This window comes from Ochotona princeps, chromosome 15 (assembly GCF_030435755.1).
Source record: "Ochotona princeps isolate mOchPri1 chromosome 15, mOchPri1.hap1, whole genome shotgun sequence".
Classification (NCBI taxonomy): domain Eukaryota; kingdom Metazoa; phylum Chordata; class Mammalia; order Lagomorpha; family Ochotonidae; genus Ochotona; species Ochotona princeps.
In genome coordinates this window covers 48,863,973-48,884,348 of record NC_080846.1, presented here as the reverse complement: position 1 = coordinate 48,884,348, position 20,376 = coordinate 48,863,973, and the positions used below count along the sequence as shown (strand labels likewise).

General features: G+C 35.4%; 1 protein-coding gene across 4 annotated transcripts in view; it reads left to right on the top strand.

The window, feature by feature from the left end:
- Window positions 1-20,376, top strand: part of ANKS1B (ankyrin repeat and sterile alpha motif domain containing 1B) — a 1,050,054-nt gene that overhangs the window by 149,008 nt on the left and 880,670 nt on the right. For all 4 annotated transcript variants that reach the window (XM_036492291.2, XM_036492289.2, XM_004583128.3 and 1 more), the window contains exons 2-3: window positions 6,070-6,150; window positions 19,838-19,994. In XM_036492291.2, the coding sequence (XP_036348184.2) occupies window positions 6,070-6,150; window positions 19,838-19,994 (238 nt within the window). The remainder of the gene's footprint in view (window positions 1-6,069; window positions 6,151-19,837; window positions 19,995-20,376) is intronic.

Below are 20,376 nucleotides of genomic sequence, written 5' to 3'. Positions count from 1 at the left end.
TTGCAATTTTTTTTCGTTCAGTTGGTTACCTCTTCACCTTGCTAATTGCTTCCTTTGCTGTACAGAAGCTTCTTAGCTTGGTGTAGCTAGTTTGTTTTTTATGTCAGTTGCTTGTGCTTTCCTAAGAAGCCTTTGCTGATACCTATGACTTTCAGAATTTTCCCAGTGTTTTCCTGTAGTAATAGGATGGCATCAGGCATAGCCTTAGATCCTTGATCAATTCTGGGTTTATTTTTGTATAGTATGTAAGGTAGGGTCTCGTTTCTTGCTTCCGCACGTGTAGATCCAGTTTTCTCATTATCATTTGTTGAAGAGATTGTCCTCTATCCCTGGGTTGACTTTGGTTGTCAAAATTGTTTGGTTATAGATGTGTGGGTTCATTTCTAAGATTTCTATTCTCTTGCATTATTTGAATATCTATTTTTGTGACAGTATCAAACTTTTTAAAATTACATTTGCCCTGCAGAACATGATGAAGCCTGATATTGTGATGGCTCTATATAATTTTGTTGTTGTTGTTTAAGATTGCTTTAGCTGTTTGCGGTCTTGTGTGTTTCCATATGAATTTTATCATTTTTCCCTAGACTTTAGAAGAATGCCATAGGTATTTGGATTGGGATAATATTATATATATATGTGAATTGCTTTGGGTAGTTTGGAAACTTCATCCATGAACATAGCAGATTCTTCCATGTTTGGGTGGGTTCTTTTTTCTTTCTTTAATATTTTATAAGTTTCATTGTAGCTCACTCTTACATGCTTGACTAAATTTATTCCAAGACATTTAAAATTTTTGCAGCTCATGTGGGTGGGATTGATGTTACAAGTTCTTTTTCAGCTATGGAACTGTTTGTGTATACAAACTATTGATTTCTGGATATTGATCTTATATCCTGTAACTTTACCAAATTTTTCTATGAGTCTCAATAGTCTCCTAAAAGAGTCTTTTTGTTTTCCTATATAGTAAATCATATTATCTGCAAACAAGGATAGTTTGAATTACTCTTTTCTAATTTGTATCCTTTTGATGACTTTTTCTTTGCTGAAGACTCTCATAAATATTTAAGAGCTATATTAAGTAGCAGTGGTCAGAGCACTCCTATTCTTATCCAAAAAGTCTTTGCCTATCCTAATGTCTTGCATTAATTCCCTATATTATAGTTTTCTTATAGTAACTTGAAAATTTCCAGTCTTAGAATTAAGTCCTTGATCCATTCTGAGTTGATTTTTTGCATAGGATGTAATGAAAGTGCCTCATTTCATATGTTTGCATGTGGAGGTACAGTTTTCTCGCATTATTTGTTGAAGAGATTGTGCTTTTTCCAGGGAGCGATTTAGCTCATTTGCCGAAGATTAATTGCTTGTGGATTAATTCCTGAAATTTCTATTCTGTTGAACTGATCCACATGTCTATTTTTTGTTGAATCTCATCCAATACTTTTTGTATCTATTGAGATGACCATATGGTTTTTGTTCTTCTAATGGTATGATTTATAACTACCTCTCTCACAAAGGATTGATATCCTGAATATATCAGCAACTTAAAATTCTCAACAACAATAAACAACCAACCCAGTTGAGAAATGGGCAAAGGACTTCAAGAGACAGTCTTTAAAGAAATACAAATGGCAAAAAAAAAAAAAAAATCTATGGAAAAAAATACCCAACATCATTAGCCATCAGGGAAATGTGAATCAAAACTGTAATAAGATCACCTCACTCCTATCAGATGGCTGGAATCGAAAACAGAGAGTAATGAATGCTGGTGAGGGTGTAGGAGAAAAGGAAACATTGTAGTATACTTATTTATATACTTCTAGTGGTGATGTAAATTCATGCAGCCACTGGAAAAACGTTATCGATACTTCTTTAAAAAGTAGACAAAGACTTGCCATAGGATGTGGCAGTCTCACCAGTGGGTTTAGTCTCAAAAGATTTGTACAGATGAATAAGTGATACTTACCTGTGCCACATGTTTATAGCAGCACTGTTTATGACAACTCAAATTTAGAATCAACCAAAGTGTGTGTGATCAGATAAATGACCTCAACTGTAGGACATCATATTCAGTGAAATAAGGCAGTACCAGAAAGACAAATATCACCTGCTGGGGATGGGGGAGGGCTAAAATTTAAAAAGCAAAAATATTAAAAGAAACATCTGGTTTTGTGTATCATTATTTCTGTAAATGTAGTTTTATAAAGCTTTGTTTTATATCTTTGTCAAACCAGTGTTTGAGAATGTTATACTACAGGCCTGGTGAGATGGCTCAGTGGCTAAATCCTCACCTTGTACACACTGGGATCCCATAATGGGTGCTGGGTTTTGTCCCAGCTGCTCCACTTCTCATCCAGCTCCCTACTTGCAGCCTAGGAAAGCAGTGAGGATGGCCCCAAGCCTTGGAACCCTGCAATTGTGTGGGATACCTGAAAGAAGTTCCTGGCTGTAGACTGGTTCATCTCTGGCTGTTGTGGCCACTCGGGGAGTGAATCAGCGGATGGAAAACCTACCTTTCTGTCTTTCCTTGTTTCTGTAAATCTGTCTTTCCAATAAAAATAAGTAATAATTCTTAAAAAAGAATTTTATGCTAGTATAGTTTGAATGATACATGATTGCTTCATAATTTACTATATATGAATGAAATTATCATTTTTCTATTTTTTACAGCCATTGTCTGTATTACTAATAAACTAAGGTATATTTGCTTTTGATCTGTTTAGTGAAAAATGTTTTACTCATTCAAGCATGTTGTATTTTATCTGGTAGTTTTACTATATCAACTGACATAAATTTTATTTATTTTGTTGGTACGGTATATCATGTTTATTGATTTACATATGTTGAATCATCTTTGAATCTTTGAGACAAATTACACTTAATTAAATGAATGACTTTTTATTGTTTTTGATTGCTCTGCTACTATTTTTGTTGAAATTTTTGAACCTATGTTCAGTGCTTCTGTTGGTCTGTAAGTTCTTCTTTATAGTTGCAGCCTTTTTTGATATTGGAATTGAGGTAATGTTGGCTACATATGTTTAGGAGGATTCTCTCCATTCTGCAAATTTGAATGGTTGAGAAATGATTGGTTTTAATTATTTAAAATTCGATAGATTTCTCCAGTGAAGCCATGCAGTCCTGGACACTTTTGGGGCAGGGAGTGGGAGGCTCTCAGACTTCATGTTGGTTTTTTTGTGTTTGCTACGTCTTCATGCCTCAATTTTGATGAGTTGTACCTCTTTCGCAAGTCATCTGTTTTGTCGCTTTTCCAGTTTGCTGACATCGAACTGTAATAATTACTAATTATCCTTGGTATTTCTGTGCTATCAGTTGAAATACCTTCTTTTTCATCTCTTATTTTTATAGATTTGGCTTTTCTCTTACTGTTGGTCAATTGGATCAATGATGCATCAGTTTATTTTTCAAAATAACAGCTCTTCATTTCACTAATTTAAATTTTTTGTATTCTACTTTATTATGTAAATTATTTCTTCTACCAAGTTGGAGTTTTATTATTTTTTAGATCCTTGAGATGAACTGTTAGCTTCTGTATTTGATGTGTTCCAGTTGATTGTGGAGAATACAGTTGCTGTGAGTCCTTCTCTTATCATTGTTTTTGTTGTATCTGATAAATTTTGATGTCATATTGCCATTTTCATTCATTTCAATGTATTTTTAAATTTCCCTCTTGATTTCTTTTTGTGACTCACTGTTTGTGAGGAGTGTGTTGTTCTGTCTCCGTTTGTTTTCTAGTTTCTTTTGCTGTTAATTTCCAACTTCATTCCACTGTGATCAGAAAAGATATGTGATGTGATTTCAAAATTTTTCAAATTTCTGAACTTGTTCTATAGTTTAGTGTATGGCATTTTATAGAGAATGTTCCATTTACTAATGAAAAGGATGTTGGTTAAATAAAATGTTCTGTAGATACCAACCAGATCCATTGGTTAGTAGTATAGATTAGCTCTGTTTCTTTGCTGATTTTCTCACATGTTCATCTTTATTTTTTTAACATTTGTTTTGAAAAAATTTTCCACAGGAACATGAGAGATAAGAGCCAGTTCTATTACTTTCATGTAACTACCCTCAATTAAACTCGCTTTTAAATTCTGGTAGCTTTTTGTAAATTCTGTACTATTTTCCATATACGTAACTATTTTTTTAAATAAAACAGATATTGTGCTTTCCTTACAATTATTTTCTGGGGCAGGGGAAGAAAGAGAAAGAGAAAAAAAAGAGTGTGAAGGAAAGGGATGAGAGGGAGGAGAGGGAGGCAGAGAGGGAGGAAGGAGAGAGGAAGAAAGGAAATTCGGAAGAGAGGGGGGGAAGAGAGAAAAAGAGAGACACACGGAGAGAGAACTTACGATCACTGCTTCACTCTGTAGTTTTTCTTTCTGTGTTTTTTGTTTTGCTTTTTTTTTTTTTTTTTTTTTTGTTTTGTTTTGTGCCTGCCCTGGGAACAAACCTGGATCTGGAAGCTGGCAGCCCCACACAGGGTTCCCATGGGGGTAGCAGGAACCCAATCAGGTTTGAGTCATTATTGCTGCCACTCAGGTCTGCAACAGCAGGAAGATGGAATGAAAAGCCTTAGCTGGTTGTTGAGTTCAGATGTGCTGATGTGAGAAATGAGCATCTGAGTTGCTTGATATCTTGTTTTTTCCTTGTCACTGCATTTGTGGCAATTGCATTGGTTAAAATCACTGGTATAATATTGAATAGAAGTGATTAGAACAGACATACTTGCCCTGTCTTTGATCTTAAGGGGAAAGCATTTCATCTTTCATCATTAAGTGTTATGTAGTAGCTGGAGATTTTTGAAGATATGTGTTTATATTACCAAGTTGATGAAGTTCTGTGACTTTAATAAAAGCTTCTATTAGGTATTTTGCCAATCATATCTGATGCAGTCATAAGGTTTTTGAAGTAGGTCAGTTTGGTAAATTATGAAAGGTTAACATAATTTGCAATACTGGTTTCCTTTATGTAGATTGTTGTAGATTTCTGTAACCGTAAGTTAAAGAAGTTTTTCATCTTTATTCATGAATGATTTATGGATCTGTAGTTCACTTTTGTTATAGTGTCTTTGTGGTCCTGTCCTCATAGAACATCAGGCAGGATCTTTGCTTCTGAAGTCTGCTTGAACATGCCTGTATGCTCTCTGAAACCTTAGTGATCACACTGCTTTGCAAATATTAGTTCATACATCTTTCTTCTACTTTAGATTATGTACTTACAAAGAAGAACTTGGAATTATGAATCTGAGTGATTGTTCCATTCTTAATATACAGCATACGGTTGATATAAATATGTTGTGTTCATGCAATTAATGTTAGAGGTGTTTGATAGTCTTAATAGCATCAGATAAAGTTATTTTTTGCTCTCCTTTTAGAAAAAATGTTTTTCGGTGTTTTATTTTTCTAAAAGCTAAAAAGTAAAAATGGTTTTAATTGTGATCAAGGATGTAATATACTTTTTATATAGCTACATGTTCTTCCAGACTGTATTGTCTAATAAAATCAGTGATAAATGCAACATTAAGATCCTCTTATGCGTTAAAACAATCCAGACCTTCAATTTTACTTTCAAGTATGAAATATTGATTACATTTCCTTGGTAGAGGCAGAACAGCAGGAAGATCGTATATTCTTCCCATAATGCAGAAATACCTTATAACTTAAAATCGCTGCCATCTCAGGATGTGTTAAAAGGGAGGAAGGAGGTGCCAGGAATATTTATTCTTTTGTAGAATAGCGTAACTGAGAGTTAATTGCTTCCAGCAGATAGGTAATGATAGAAAATAGTAGGGAATATTTGGACACAGACTTTAATGAACATCAGTGAACACCCATTCGCTAATACTTTCCAATGATTGTGAGGTTGGCTCTTAATTTCCCTGCTTCACTTAAATGAAGTTGTTCCAACGGGAATACATACAAGATGGCAGTCATTTTCTACACAAGTGAAATTTTCATATGCAGCACACTGTTGGCTTTGGGACTGTCAAGCTTCTTTTTGTTTTGCAAAGCACAATCCTGCTTCACTGTTAACTCTGCACTTATGCTTTATTTGCAGCATCTGGCGAGGCCCCAATGTGAACTGCACAGACAGTTCGGGTTACACTGCTTTACACCATGCAGCATTAAATGGACATAAGTAAGTGCCACTTATTTGGACTGAAAATCTTGAGTATCTAGTTACATGTGATGAAGCTAATTAAGTCTGATGATACTGTCTCATGTTGCCACGAGTCCGCTGGGCTTATGAGGTTGGAGAGGCACCAGGCAAAAAATGCTGAGAAATTGGTAGGGATGTTTCTGAAGATGCTTGTGTGTGAAATATTAACTAAAATAATCAATTATCACATGGAGAGGATAGCAGATGTAATAGGACCATGTGAGTCATGTGTAGCTTTGGGGAGAAAAGTGGAACAAAACCACATTATGAAACTTACTTCCCTTTTTCAGTATCTTTATTCTTAATATGAGAATATTCACTGTGAGTGACATCTTAATGGAGTACTGCTATTGTAAGCCATGGGCCTTCACACAAACCACTTCAAAAACTTAAAAATTTGCCAAAATGCTTTATCCTTTGTGGTTTTATCTTTTGTAATACTGAACTTCTTTTTAATTTATGGGATTATGTTCCAAGTAATGTGATAGTATACATTATGGCTTGTGAAAATGTATTAATCATCACCAGTTTATGTCCATTATTAGAGCAAGGGAAGCTAATGAGTCCGTGATTGAGTCCGAGTGTGCTGAGTGCTAGGAGTGTTCACTGGTCCCATCCTGCCCACCACAAGGAAGTCTCTGCTATTCCTCCATCTCCCCCTACGCTGTTTTCCCTTTGTGAGAATGCTTCAAGTGGATCTTTCTAGAGCTGGATTCTTTCATTATAGTTTCTTAGATATGGCAATTATTGCTTTAAAAACTCTCGCAGCCTTTTCCTTTCTCATTTATCGTTTCTTTTTTTCTGTGGTTTATGACAAGCAGGACTTACTCATACTTGATTTTAAGTGTGGTGTCTGTGAAGCTTCTCTTTTGGGGGGGTGTCACAATTTATATTATATATATGTTATATATATTTATAATATATATTATATATTTATGATTTATTTGAATTTGCAATACATTTGAAATATATATATTCTTTTTTTCCAAATTAATATTATAAATATTTCTCAAAATAATAGTGTCCCAAAATGGATTGGTATTTGTATTCCAGCCTCATTTCCAAGGAAGTGTTTGGTAAAAGCATTACTGACTTACACATTACAATCCATAAACTATATGACCATTGAGACATATTTTCCTGTGGCTCATTGCATGAGTTCTGGAGTTCTGTCTCCTTTTGGTAATTTAGAATGCTTAAGCAAAATGAATGGAAGTTGTTCATCTTATAAACATAGGAAAGATTTGACTAGTCTCTTAAGATGAATTACAGGGTTAATTGCAATTCTGTGATAATTATATGTATTTGCTTTTATCAGAGCTTCTAATTTTTTAAAAAGCATTTTATTATGAAATTTTAATTTTTTTTCATTTTTTTCTGGTAAGATGTTTCTTAATATCTTCCCATAGGCATGGGAAGACACTGGAAAATTATAATCCTGTCTCCTTATCACTTCTAGTTGTGTGATACAAAGTCATTTACTTCATATATATATTAATATTTTATGATTCAATGTACTGAATACATTGACTTCTGCTTCATTGTTCTCCCAGTTATATCATGATGCTACATGATACTGGCTTTATGGATAATGTTCAAAAGACTGACAGAAAATGCATGTTGGATCAGCAAGGTAGCTGAATATTGTTTAACTACACTAACTTAAGGTGCTCTGAGAGTAAAAGAACAACAAAAAATGAAATGGGAAACATTCCCAGTGGTGTCACTGATAGAAATTATCAGTGAAGAAATTAAAAAAACTAAGCAAAAAAAAAAAAAACCTGTGGGACAAGAGGCACATAGCACAGCCGGCTGGCAGCTGTGCACCGCCAACCTACCACAGCAAGGAGGGAAGCAGTCACCGCTCACCACCACTCACTGTTAATCAGAGAGGGAACTCCACAGTCCCAATGACTTTCCCATCAGCTGTGGAAGCTGATTGGGGTCTGAGCAACTGCTCAGATTGGGGCAGGGAAGCTGTGTTTGCTTTCCCTTTGCTGCTCCTATAGAGTGGCATAGTCTACAGTGAGAAGTTCCACAGGCTGACTATTCTTCTGCTAGCTTCACAGTCTAAGTCAGGGGACAGATCCCCTGTATCTAGAACCTGGGGAGCTTGGAGGCATTAGCAGTAGAGCTATGCTCTCACTCTCTTCATGAGCCTGGGGGATCCATCTTTGCTTTTGGGAGCTAGCATCAGAACCAGCCCACCAAAAAAAAAAAAAAAAAAAAAAAAAAAAAAAAAAAAAAAAAAGCTATACATGGCCTCACCCGGACTGCAACAATTCATTTTGGATTTGTCAATGCCATTGGAATACACTTGGCTTTCCAGTGTATACATAGTTCCCTGGCCAAGAACTAGGACTGTTGGTAATATAAACCTCAGAAACAGTTGAATGCTTCTAGCAGGATTTGAGGAAGAGTCCATCCATATTACAGAGTCCCGTTGGCACAGCAATAGTGCCACAGACCTGGCATCACTCATACTTATCTGTAGGATAAGGTGGGCATTCACTCAAAACACAGCCCCGTCTATCACATTCACAAGGGGAGACTAAACTCACTGAATTTGTGGATCAAAGATACACACCCAAGGAAACCTTTGTTCATCTCAAACCCACACTTCCATCCCTACAAACTGCAGGGAAAGGCTGGGGACAATAGCCTAGTGGCTAAATCTTATCTTGCATGCACAGGGATCCTGTATGGACACCGGTTCTTTTTGGCTGCTCTGCTTCCCATTCAGCTTCCTGCTTGTGGCTGGGAAAGCAGTAGAAGATGATCTGAAGCCTTGGGACTCTGCACCTGTGTGGAAACCAGTAAGAAGCTCCTGGCTTCAGATTGGCTTAGCACAGGCCATTGCAGCCATTTAGGGAGTGAACCAGCAGAAGGAAGATCTTTCTGTCTGTCTGTCCTCTTGTAGATCTGTCTTTCCAATTTAAAACAAACAAACCCAGAAAGAATTGCGGAAAATAGTCACCGGTGTCACTTAAATGTGACACAAAAATCACTCTGAGACTAAATTCCTGGGCTCACCCAGAACCAACGCCAAAGCAACAAGCCAAGTGATATCCTGTATATCAACTGAAGGAAAAATCAATCGGGCAAGTAACCAGATTGGCAAATGTTAAAGTTGGGACATTGGAAACTTGAAAAAGCAAGGGAGTGTAGTGCCTCCAAAGGAACACGGTTCTACTCTAGATTTGGATCCCAAACTGAGGGAAACCTATGAAATGACAGACATGGAATTCAGAATAATGATTGTAAAGAAACTCAGTGAGATGCAAGAGAATATACATAGATTAAAGAAATGAGAGAATCCGTGACTGATGTGAATGAAAATATTGCTAAGGAGCTAGAATTCGGGAAGAACCAAATAAAAAATTTGGAGATGAATTTTTTTTAGTTTTTTTTTTATTGGAAAGTCAGATATACAGAGGAGGAGAGACAGAGGAATATCTTCCATCCATTGATTCACTCCCCAAGCAGCTGCAATGGCCAGAGCTGAACCTATCTGAAGCCAGGAGCCAGGAACTTCCTCTAGGTCTACCATACAGGTGCAGGGTCCCAAGGCCTTGGGTCATCCTCGACTGCTTTCTGAGGCCACAAGTAGGGAGCTGGATGGGAAGTAGGGCCACCGGGACATGAACTGGCATCCATATGGGAATCCCAGTGCTTTCAAGGTGAAGACTTTAGCCACTAGGCTACCATTGCGAGGCTCTGAGATGAAATCTTCAAGTGAAAACAATATAGGTGAGAGCTGTAATAATATAACAGGCCAAGTGGAGAAAAATTTTTGACACCAAAGCAATGATTTTGAGATAACAAAATCTGACAAATGTAAAGAGAATTAAAAGAATGAAGAAAGTATACACAATATGGGATCGCATATACAAAGATCAATTCAAGAAGGGTCAAAGACCTACACTTAATATCTGAAACCACAAAGTTTCTGGCAGAAAATGTAGGGAAAATGCTCCAAGACATTGTGTAGGGAACAGCTTCTTGAATAACACCCACAAATCAAAACCATACAGGCAACAAAAGCAAAAACTAAACAAATGGGACTGTGTCACACTCAGCTGCTTGAGCCAGTGCTGTGGCTCTGTGGTTTAAGCCTCTGCCTGTGGTGCTAGAATTCTATATGGGCACCAGTATACATCTCAGTTGCTCCATGTGCAATCAGCTCCTACTAATGTGCCAAAGAAAGAAGCAGAGGTGGAGCTGTGAATCCTCATGAGGGACTCAGAAGCAGCTCCTGACTCCTGGCTTTGAATTAGCCCAACTACTGCTGTTGTAGCCGTATGGGGAATGAACGAGCAGATGGGAGATCCCTATGTCTTTTCTTTTTTCTTTGAAAAACAAATGAATAAATAAACATATATTAAAAAAGAAGCCTCAGGTGCTTTTGTACAGTAAAGGAAACAGTCGATAGAGTGACTATACATCCAACGGTCTGGGAAAAACATTTGCAAACCTCATCTCCAACAAAGACGTAATATCTTGACTATATCAGCAACTTAAGAAACTCAACAAAGTCAAATCATACAATCCAGTTGAGAAATGGGCAAAGGACTCCTTTCTCAAAAGGAGAAATGCAAACGGCCAACAGCTATGTGGAAAAAGGCTCAGCATCACTAGGCATAAGGAGATTCAAATCCGATAACCACAATGAGTTATCACCTCACCCCTGTCAGAATGGCTAAAACCTAAAACACAGAAAGTTACAAATGTTAGTAACATTGTAGAGAAATGGGAATATATATGCACTTGATGAGAATTTAAGTTAATACAGCCATTGTAGAAAGTAGTGTGAGCAAGTCTTGAAAAACTATAGATAGACTTGCCATAGGATCCAGCAATCCCACTACTGGGCATATACCCCAAAAGAGTTAACAAAATGAATCAAATAAATACTTACACCACCATGTTTACAGCAGCACTGTTCACAGTAACCAAATACTGGAACCAATCAAAATGTCCATCATCAGATGAATGGATTTAAAAAAATGTTATACACACACAGAAATATTATTCAACCATTAAAAAAAATAAAACTGGAGCACCTCATGTTGAATGAAATAAGCCAGATACAGAACGATAAATACTGCATGTTCTCTTACATATGGATGCTAAAATTTTAAAAAATAACTAAAAAGAAAACATTAATATTTGTGCATCAGTTATCTTGCAAATATAGTTTTATAAAATGTAGTCTTCATAACTTTGCCAAAGCAGTCAGTAAAAATACTATACCATTACAGTTTTAATGACCGGTGATCAATTTAAAATTTGCTGTTTATGCTTGAAATCAAAATTTTTTCTAATAAATTCTTGCTTACAACCATTGTCTATATTCCCACTCAACTAGGATCTTTTTGCTTTATACCTCTTTTTTTGTTATATTTTTATTTTGAATTTTGTGGTACAGTTTACTAGGATCCCCCAAATTCCCACCCCTGACGGATTTTCCCCATGTTGCTACAATAGCATAGTCCTTCATGAGGAGTCATTATTCCATCAGTCTGTTATTTAAGTGCACCCTGACATTGCTGGTACAATGTCAGACAGTCCAGCATCCATTGTCTACACATTTCTAACAGTTTCATTGAGAGTCCATCTTTTGTTTGAAAGCAGGGATGCATGTTTCATTGTACCCCCACATCTGGATATGCTAGTCCCTAATACTCCATCACTATACATTCCCATAAATGAGAACCCATACAATAAGATCAACAACTGTTATTAATTAGAACAACAGCCACAACAACAACAAATTGCAGCATCATGAAAAAATGCACCACTGAGTAACCAACACATGGGTAACAAAAAGGAAACACAAAAGTCTCTTGGGAAAAAGATGCCACCGTATAATCCATGAGCCAGCGATGAATTCGACAAGAGAAAAGAAAACATTTGGAATAAATGAAACTGAAATCAGAAACATCAAAACACATGGGATGCAGCCAAAAAAACAAATAAACAAAAAACCCCCCAAAACAAAAACCAACTAGTATGGATCAGGTTATTGAAGTTACACTTTCCATGATGGTTTCCTTATATTAGAGAAAATATATGGTGTTTGTTCTTTTGTGATTGACTCATTTCACTGAGCATAATGGTCTCTAATTGAGACCACCTAGTTGTAAATGATATAATTTCATTCTTCTTAATAGCTGAGTAATATTCCATGGAGTAGATGTAACACAGTTTCTTTAACCACTCTTAACCACTCTTCTTTGGAAGCACATCTGGATTTTTCCATGTCTTTGTTATTATAGATTGTGCTGCTGCAAATGTAAGATTACAGATCCCCTTCTCATGTGCAGATTTCATTTCTGTTGGGTATATTCCTAGAAGCAGGATAGCTGGATCTGCTTTATATCTGTTAAAATTCTTATCTGATGAAGTAATTGCATCTTAATATAATTTTAAGATATGCCATCGTTTAAGACAAAATTGGTATGGAGAAGGAAACAAGGTGGAAATTAGAGATGGGGGACAGAGGTGGAGAGGAAGAGAATGGAGGGGGAAATATTGTGTTCTTAGAATGGTAACTACAAATGACATTGAATCTATTCAAAGCTACTTAAAAATTTAAGTTGAAAAAATTCTTAAGTACATGTTATGGAAACCTGCATGAATTTAAATATTTTTGCACCAAAATTAAGTAATCTTTTAATGTCATTTTCCATGAACTTTCATGTTCTATTCCATGATGCTATCATTTTGAAATCTGGGCTTTCACATACAGTATATATGTTTCTTGATTTTGCATATTTAGATTATCGTTGGGTTATAGACCTTTAAAGGTAGAAATTACTTAGTCTACTTTTCACCCATTCAAGTTTCCTACCTTCCTCATTTTATAGGTGGAGAAACAATGCCAATTTGGATAAATGACTTATTAAGATTGAGATTGTGTCCAGGGACTACATGTTTTAGTTCAAGTTGATGCTTTCATCAGTGGTTAAACTGTGACTTTTCTCTGTCTCATTGTTTATTTCTGGAATGCCTTGTGTGATCATCAGTGTGTTCACATGGAATGCTAAATATAATGTTGGCATAAGAAAAGGTGTTTGAAAGAAAATAATTTCATAGAATCAATCTCAGAGCCAAAGAAAAGCTTTCGTTTTTTCTTGCTGTTCTCCCTTAGTATTGGTAATTAAAGAACTGATAATATTGTGATTCTTCCAAGTAAGCTTTAGCAGTCATGTTGTATATTGTGTTCCAGATTATGTCCATAGACATGATTTCTAGGCTGAAATTCATGGAGTCATAGAACTGGAAGTAGTTTGTGTTTTGGCTCTGAGCACAGGTTTTTTTCCTACTCCCAACATTTAGTTGAAGGCCTTCATTAAGTAAATTCAACCTGTTTCATTTATGTTACGCTGGTATTCCTCTTTTATTAATGCTAGTTATCTACAGGTAAGCAGTATTTTATGTCTGTAGAAACACTGTTTAACACTGAACAAGTCATCTACATTTAGCTATGTCTGAATATAATAGAAAAAGTACTGTATTGGTGACTTCATAGGTCATTTGTTATTATGGATTAAAAAATTCTTGTCTTCATGAAGGCAGCACTTTGGCTCAATAGGCTTTATTCTCTGCTTGCTAGAGGTGGCATCCCATATGGGGGCCAGTTCATATCCCTACTGCTCCACTTCCCATTCATTTGGGAGAACAGCAGAGGATGGCTCAAGTTCTTGGGCCCCTTTCCTGATATGGGAGACCTGGAGGAAACTCCTGGCTCCTTGCTTTGGACTGGCCCAATTCTGGCAAGACCATTTTGGGGAGTGAACCATCAGTTCCAAGTATCTATCTCTCTTTCTCTCTCCTTATCTGTAGATTTGCCTTTCAAATAAAAATAAATAGATGTTTAAAAAAATCTCATCTTCAAATGAGATTTGAATAAATGTGGCCCAATCAGCAAATCTATCAGTAATAATTATAACTGTTTTTCTTCGGAAACATGAAACACTCATTGTCTTTCAAAATACTACAAATTTGAATCTCTTAATTTTATGAGTGGCAACTGCCTTTCTTTTTACTCTTTCCTTCTCTTGCAGTCTCCCCCATTTTTTCTTCTTTTCCTTTTGTTCCTTCTTCTTACCTTCTTTTCGATTTTGCATTCTTCTGCTCTTTGTTCCTTTTTTTAAAATTTATTTTTAAAAAGTTCCCAGCATAATTTAAACTGAACTTTTATGTTCGCATTTCAGTTAGTAAATTGCTCCTTTTTGCTCCTTTTAATCTTCTTAAACTATGCTGGATGCAGTTTGGTTCTTGGATACTTATTTGAAAAATTTGAAAAATGTCAGCAAATTATATTTGAAATGCATATTCTTTGATGTATGTGCAGTTAAAATATTTTCTGTTTGCTCTTCCAACTCTTTAACTATTTGATTCTTCATGTACACCATTATCTGTAATCCAAATTGTATATCAAATTAGAGCTGTAATGCACATAGTAAACTGTGTGTGTATATTTTTAAATGTTTATTTTTATTGGTAAGGCAGAGTTAGAGAACAAAAGTTAGAAAGGTGCTCCATTTGCGGTCCACTCCCCAAATGACCACATTGGTTGGAGCTGAGCTGATCTGAAGCCAGGAACCAGGAACCTCCTCCGGGTCTCCTAGTTGGGTGTAGAGTTCCAAGGCTTTGGGCCGTGCCCTGCTGCTTTCCCAGCAGCAGTTAAGGAGCTGGACACGAAGTAGAGCAGCAAGGACATGAACTGGCAGCCATATGGAAGCATGTCTCTTGCAGGGGGAGGATTAGCCAATTGAGTTATTGTACTAGGCCCAATTGTCTATATTTTTTATTTGTTCTTAGGTTTTTTTTTTTTTTTAATGAAAAAGGGGTTCCATTTCTAAAGTTCTATACTCTGGTACTCTTTGAATCTCTAGAAATACCTTTGGTCTGACTGCTTGTTTCCAGGTTAAGGATATTAAATTGTCAAAATTTATCCCCATCCACTCTTTAAGCTAGAAGTCTAAGAGGGAATTTGAATTTTATATATAAAGAAGCTATATTTGGAAAATTGAATGTTTTGCCCTAAAGTTTTCTGACCATTCAGAACATTGCTACAATTTTACATATGTTAAAGAAAAGTAAAAACATCAAGAAAATCTGAAATCCAAAGAACCCTATTGGTCTTATGACTTTCATTAGTTCATTAATTCTGCATCTTTGTATTTATTCCAGTGTTGTTTGGATGCTCCAAATTAAGGGAGAATGAAACAGAATAAATATCTTCGATTGCAATTTAATCTCATTGCTGAGTCAAAGAAATTTGAATCTTTGTAATTAATTTTCTCAGAAAAAATACTCAACCTCTTGTAAGATATTATTAATCAAATACTCAACCTGCTGTAAGATGTTATTAATCATCAGTATACTTACTTTTATCAGGAAGTAAATACAGACTAATGTCATCATAAAACTCAGTAGTTTCAGAATATTTTCACATGAAGTTTTAGTATTATTTTAAAGATGAAAATTATTGCAATAATTTGAATTGGATTATTATTTAATTTGATGTTTTCTTTTTCCTCTGGGACATAAAATTGTTTTCTGGTACTATGTCAATCAATCACACTTAATTTTAGAATTTTACAGTATTTATTTTTCGAAAGCTGGATGTAAGAAGGACTGCTACATTAAAAATTAAGAATTATGTTGTTTCTTGCTACTCTACAGACATTGATTTGCAATATAATTTAATATGTCATGCCAGGTAACATGCAGTGTCAGCATGTTCATTTTATAATTTTTCATATCTTTGAATAGGATACTAGGTTCAACCTAATTTTAAAAAGTAAAATATGATGCCTGATATATGATATCTGTAAGTTCTGTTGCAATGTTAACTGCTATCCTAACTTACATGTTACAGGATGGTAGTTGAGTGGGTGTGCACTTGGCCTGGTGGCTAAGATGTGGTTGAAGAAGCTTGTGTCCCACACTGAACTGTCAGTGTGATGGCCAGCCGTGGCTGCTGACTCCAGTTTCCTCCTACTGCAGCCCTTTTAACACAGTGGTGTTAGGTTGTGTCATTGTGTTCCTGCCATCCTTGTGTAGACCTGGGTAGAGCTCCTGGTTCCTAGCTTTAGCCCCCGAGTCCTTGTGAGCATTTAGGGAGTGAAACAGTGGCTGGGAGCGCTCTATTTCTGCTTCTCAAAAAAAGAAACAAGAGAAAAAGTAGCTGACATTTAGTTTATTCCTAAAGAACCTGGATAAAAAAGACCTCTTTAACTTTTTATCTCTTATCACTTAGGCTCTTCATGAATGTAAGCACTCATGACAATCGTTGCTTAATACTTTACTAATTATTAAGATAATTAATAATTATTAAATACTAGTAAAACTGACAGGCTTTTGATCAGATATAATTTTATATACCACAGAAAATTTCTCTACTATATAACTCCATTGATTTGTTAGTTGATATCTCTTCTTAATCTATGAAGTTCAACTTAAATAAAAATTTAAAAATATATTCCACAAGATATATATATATATATATATAATATATATATATATATATTAATTTAAACTATGGTGCTTCATTGGGATCTTGATATTTATCAACAGCATTTCCATAACATACAGATCTTTTTCTGATTTAGCTGTGTACTTTATAATACAGGGGCTGGCACTATGAGGTTAATGAGTAAATCTGCAACCTGTGAGAGTGGCATCCTCCATGGGTATCAGTTTAGGTTTGGGCTGTTCCGTTTCTAATCCAGTTCCCTGCTAATGCACTTGGGAAAGCAGTGGAAGGTGGCCTGAGTGCTTGGGCCCCTGTACCTGTGTGGGAGACCCTGATGAAGGTTCTTACTACTGGCTTTGGGCTGTTTTAGCCCAGCTGTTGTGGCTGTTTGGGGAGTGAGCCGGCATTTAGATGACCCTTTTCTCTCTGTCCCTACCCCCTTCTCTCTAACTCTGCCTTTCAAATAAATAAAACACACACACACACATATAATTATAATACAGTATGATATATAATACATAATATTTAATAAGATGTGTACCCTATCATGTAATACACTCAGTAAGTCAACATTTAAATTTTTCTTTACTGCATCATGCTTTTTGTTGAGAAAAAGAATACAGATCACATGAATATCACAAAATGTCAACTGGCTGAGTCAAAGGACAAATGAAATTTAGAATGTTTTGAGTGAGAGTAAAAGGAAACGAAATTGATTAGTCTGTCAGTTTTTATCTTTTACCCTTTGAAGATATTTCAGATTTTTCTTCATTTACCTTTTGGGCATTGAGAAATGAAATTCAAACCTTCTTCATATTTGTCCAACATTAATTTGGATAACTCTATGATAAAATAAACTATTTTTAGATATGAGTATTTTAATTTGACAAGGTTCCTTTGGTGGTATTTTGCATTTATGTGGTGGAATGTTTTATTTTAAAAAAAACACAGTGGGTTGTTTATGCTGCAGCGGCTTGTTTGAGGATAGCTTTTGACTGCCGTTTTTTCATTTGAGTCACACCATAAGTATTTGCAATAGGTAGCATGATACCATCCCTACGTTCTGCTTTAACAGTATTTGGAAGGTGTTTGGTTTGTTCAGCTAACCAAGTTATTAAACTCTAGAGAGTTGGAACTTAAAGCAGATTTTATGGCTGTCAGGTGCCTTTGCTCTGAATTGTCATTGACGCCAGCCCCTTCAGAGAAGCCTTTTACAGCCTTGAAATTGAGAGAAACATTAAATGGATGCCTTTCCAGTTTTATTTTAATTTTCATATTCTGTTTTTCAAAGGTGATTTGGTATGAATATTTTCACTTTAAAGTGTTTCATTTTTAACTTGGGACAAAGACTGGTGTTTGTATGAAGCTTGAAATGTTTATTCAGTAATTTATTTTCTACGGTCTCAGTGTTCTTACCAGCCTTAAACCATAGCCAGTATTGTTATTGTTTCTTTCCCTGCGGAACTACACCATACATTTGGTAGTTATGTCTCTAGGGTCATTACAACAATGTCTCTAGGATCATGGCTTTGGATGGTTTGCACAACCGGTACTCCAATTCAAACTTTATAAATTCAGATCTTTTAAAATAATATCACTTCTTAAACTTGGTTAACTATTTCCTAATTTCTTAGGAGTCTATCATCAGAATAATTAGGGCCTCCTGGAACTTCCTAAAGCTTCCTACAGTGGATTCTTGGTTCTTTTTATTATTTTACTTATAGAAGGTGAACAAGTTTCTTGCACGTCACAAGTCTAGGAGCAAAGTGGAAGTTCCCACCCATCCCTCCTTCCTGCCCATGCTTTCACCTGCTGTCTTGCTTCCTTATTTTATTTTATTTATTTATTTTTACAATGACATACTTCAGTACCTTTCACAGACCCCTTAGTTCTTTCATCATGAGTGCATGCTGATAGTTCAGGCCACATTCTGGGCAACATGTTTTACCATTTATAATTTTGTGTTGTATCTGTTTTTCTTGTGAGCTAACTTTTTTAGAATCTAACCCTGCTTTTGTTTGCAGCTTTTTAAGTCTGTTTTTGTTATTTCCATTAGGAGCCTGATGTTATGAAAAATTTTAATCCAGATCTTTTTGTAACATTTTTCCTTCCATTGATGATTTACTATTTTTTTAAAAAAACTACTATATGATGCAACTGTATACATGCATTTATATGTATCTGTCTAGGATTTCATTTAGTGAATTAGTAGAATTTATTTCTTAAATGCATACAAGAGAAAATAAACTTTTAATTTATTGCTTTTGATTGTTGCGTACAAAATTGAACACCATGTATACTAAGAATCTTAACTAATTCTTGACATTAAATGTTCAAACTGCACAATTTTTAGTTTGAACGTCTAATGGGGATTGAGTACAAATCCTGTTGATAGTGTTCAACGAGAATGTGGTGAATCTAAGTCAGGATGGAACATTTCTTTTTAATTAAATGAAATTCTCTCCTATTGTTTCTTAGGCTTGGAGGGAAACGGGTGAAGAAACATGGAATCCTGAGCAACACACATTCAAAATGTGTTATGTACCGTGGTTAAGGAGTTACTAAACCATTTTTTAACCCCTGGACTTTTTATTATAGGCAATTTGTTGGATCTTCTCGTAATGTGCTATTCTGCTTTACACATCTTTAGTTTCTCATTTGAATTCACTCTAGGAATGATGTGCAGACTTCCTAAGTATCTCTGATATTATTATTATTATTATTATTATTATTATTATTATTATTTGAATCTAGGGAATTTGTGACTTGAATTTTTTCTTCCAATAAGTTAGATGTGTACTATCTGGATAAAAAGACCTCTTTAAAAAATTGGAAGAATTGCATTTTATTGAGCCAACTTATTCAGCTAATGTAGTTTTCAGCCAAATGGACTCTGTTACCAATTCATTGGTTAGTCAGTGGTCTGTGTGTGCACATGTGCAGTGTATGTATGTGTGTGTTTTTGTTATTATTTCTGGTGGTAATATAGGTAAGTAAAACAACTAAATGTTGAACAGGAAAATTCCTCCGCCCGATTTTATGTTTTAGTTCCTTGAAGGATCACTCTAAATTACCTGTCAGCATCTAGTTTATTTTTAAATTTTCTGTATAATAAAATCTGTGTGGCTCAGCATATTTTCTTTTCTGTTGTATACTTTCTCTTTTTTTTTTCCTTAGGGATATAGTTCTCAAGCTACTACAATATGAGGCATCAACAAATGTAGCAGACAACAAAGGGTATTTTCCCATTCACCTGGCTGCCTGGAAAGGAGATGTGGAAATCGTCAAGATCCTTATTCATCATGGGCCGTCGCATTCCAGAGTCAATGAACAGGTCACTTGTCAGATGTTTGTTCATACTGCAGTTTTTCTACAGTCTTACAAAGCCCAAAACCACATGAAACAATTGAAACCCTTGCACCACTGAATTCTCCTAAAAGAGAATTTGAAAAATTCCCTGGCATCTGGAGATGATGTACAGGCACTAAATTGGGCATTTGTAAAGATATTTGTGAACGAGAAGATCCCACGTAAAGGAAGTAGTTCTATTTTTACCTGCCTTATATAATCATCCATTTTATAGCTGTTGAATATTTAAAGAGAGAACAGAACTCACATTTGTAATGATAGTTAAGGTATTTCTTAAAATAAGATTTTGGCTGCAGAAACAATTATGACAAGCTATTTCCATAGTACATTACTATTTACATAGGGAT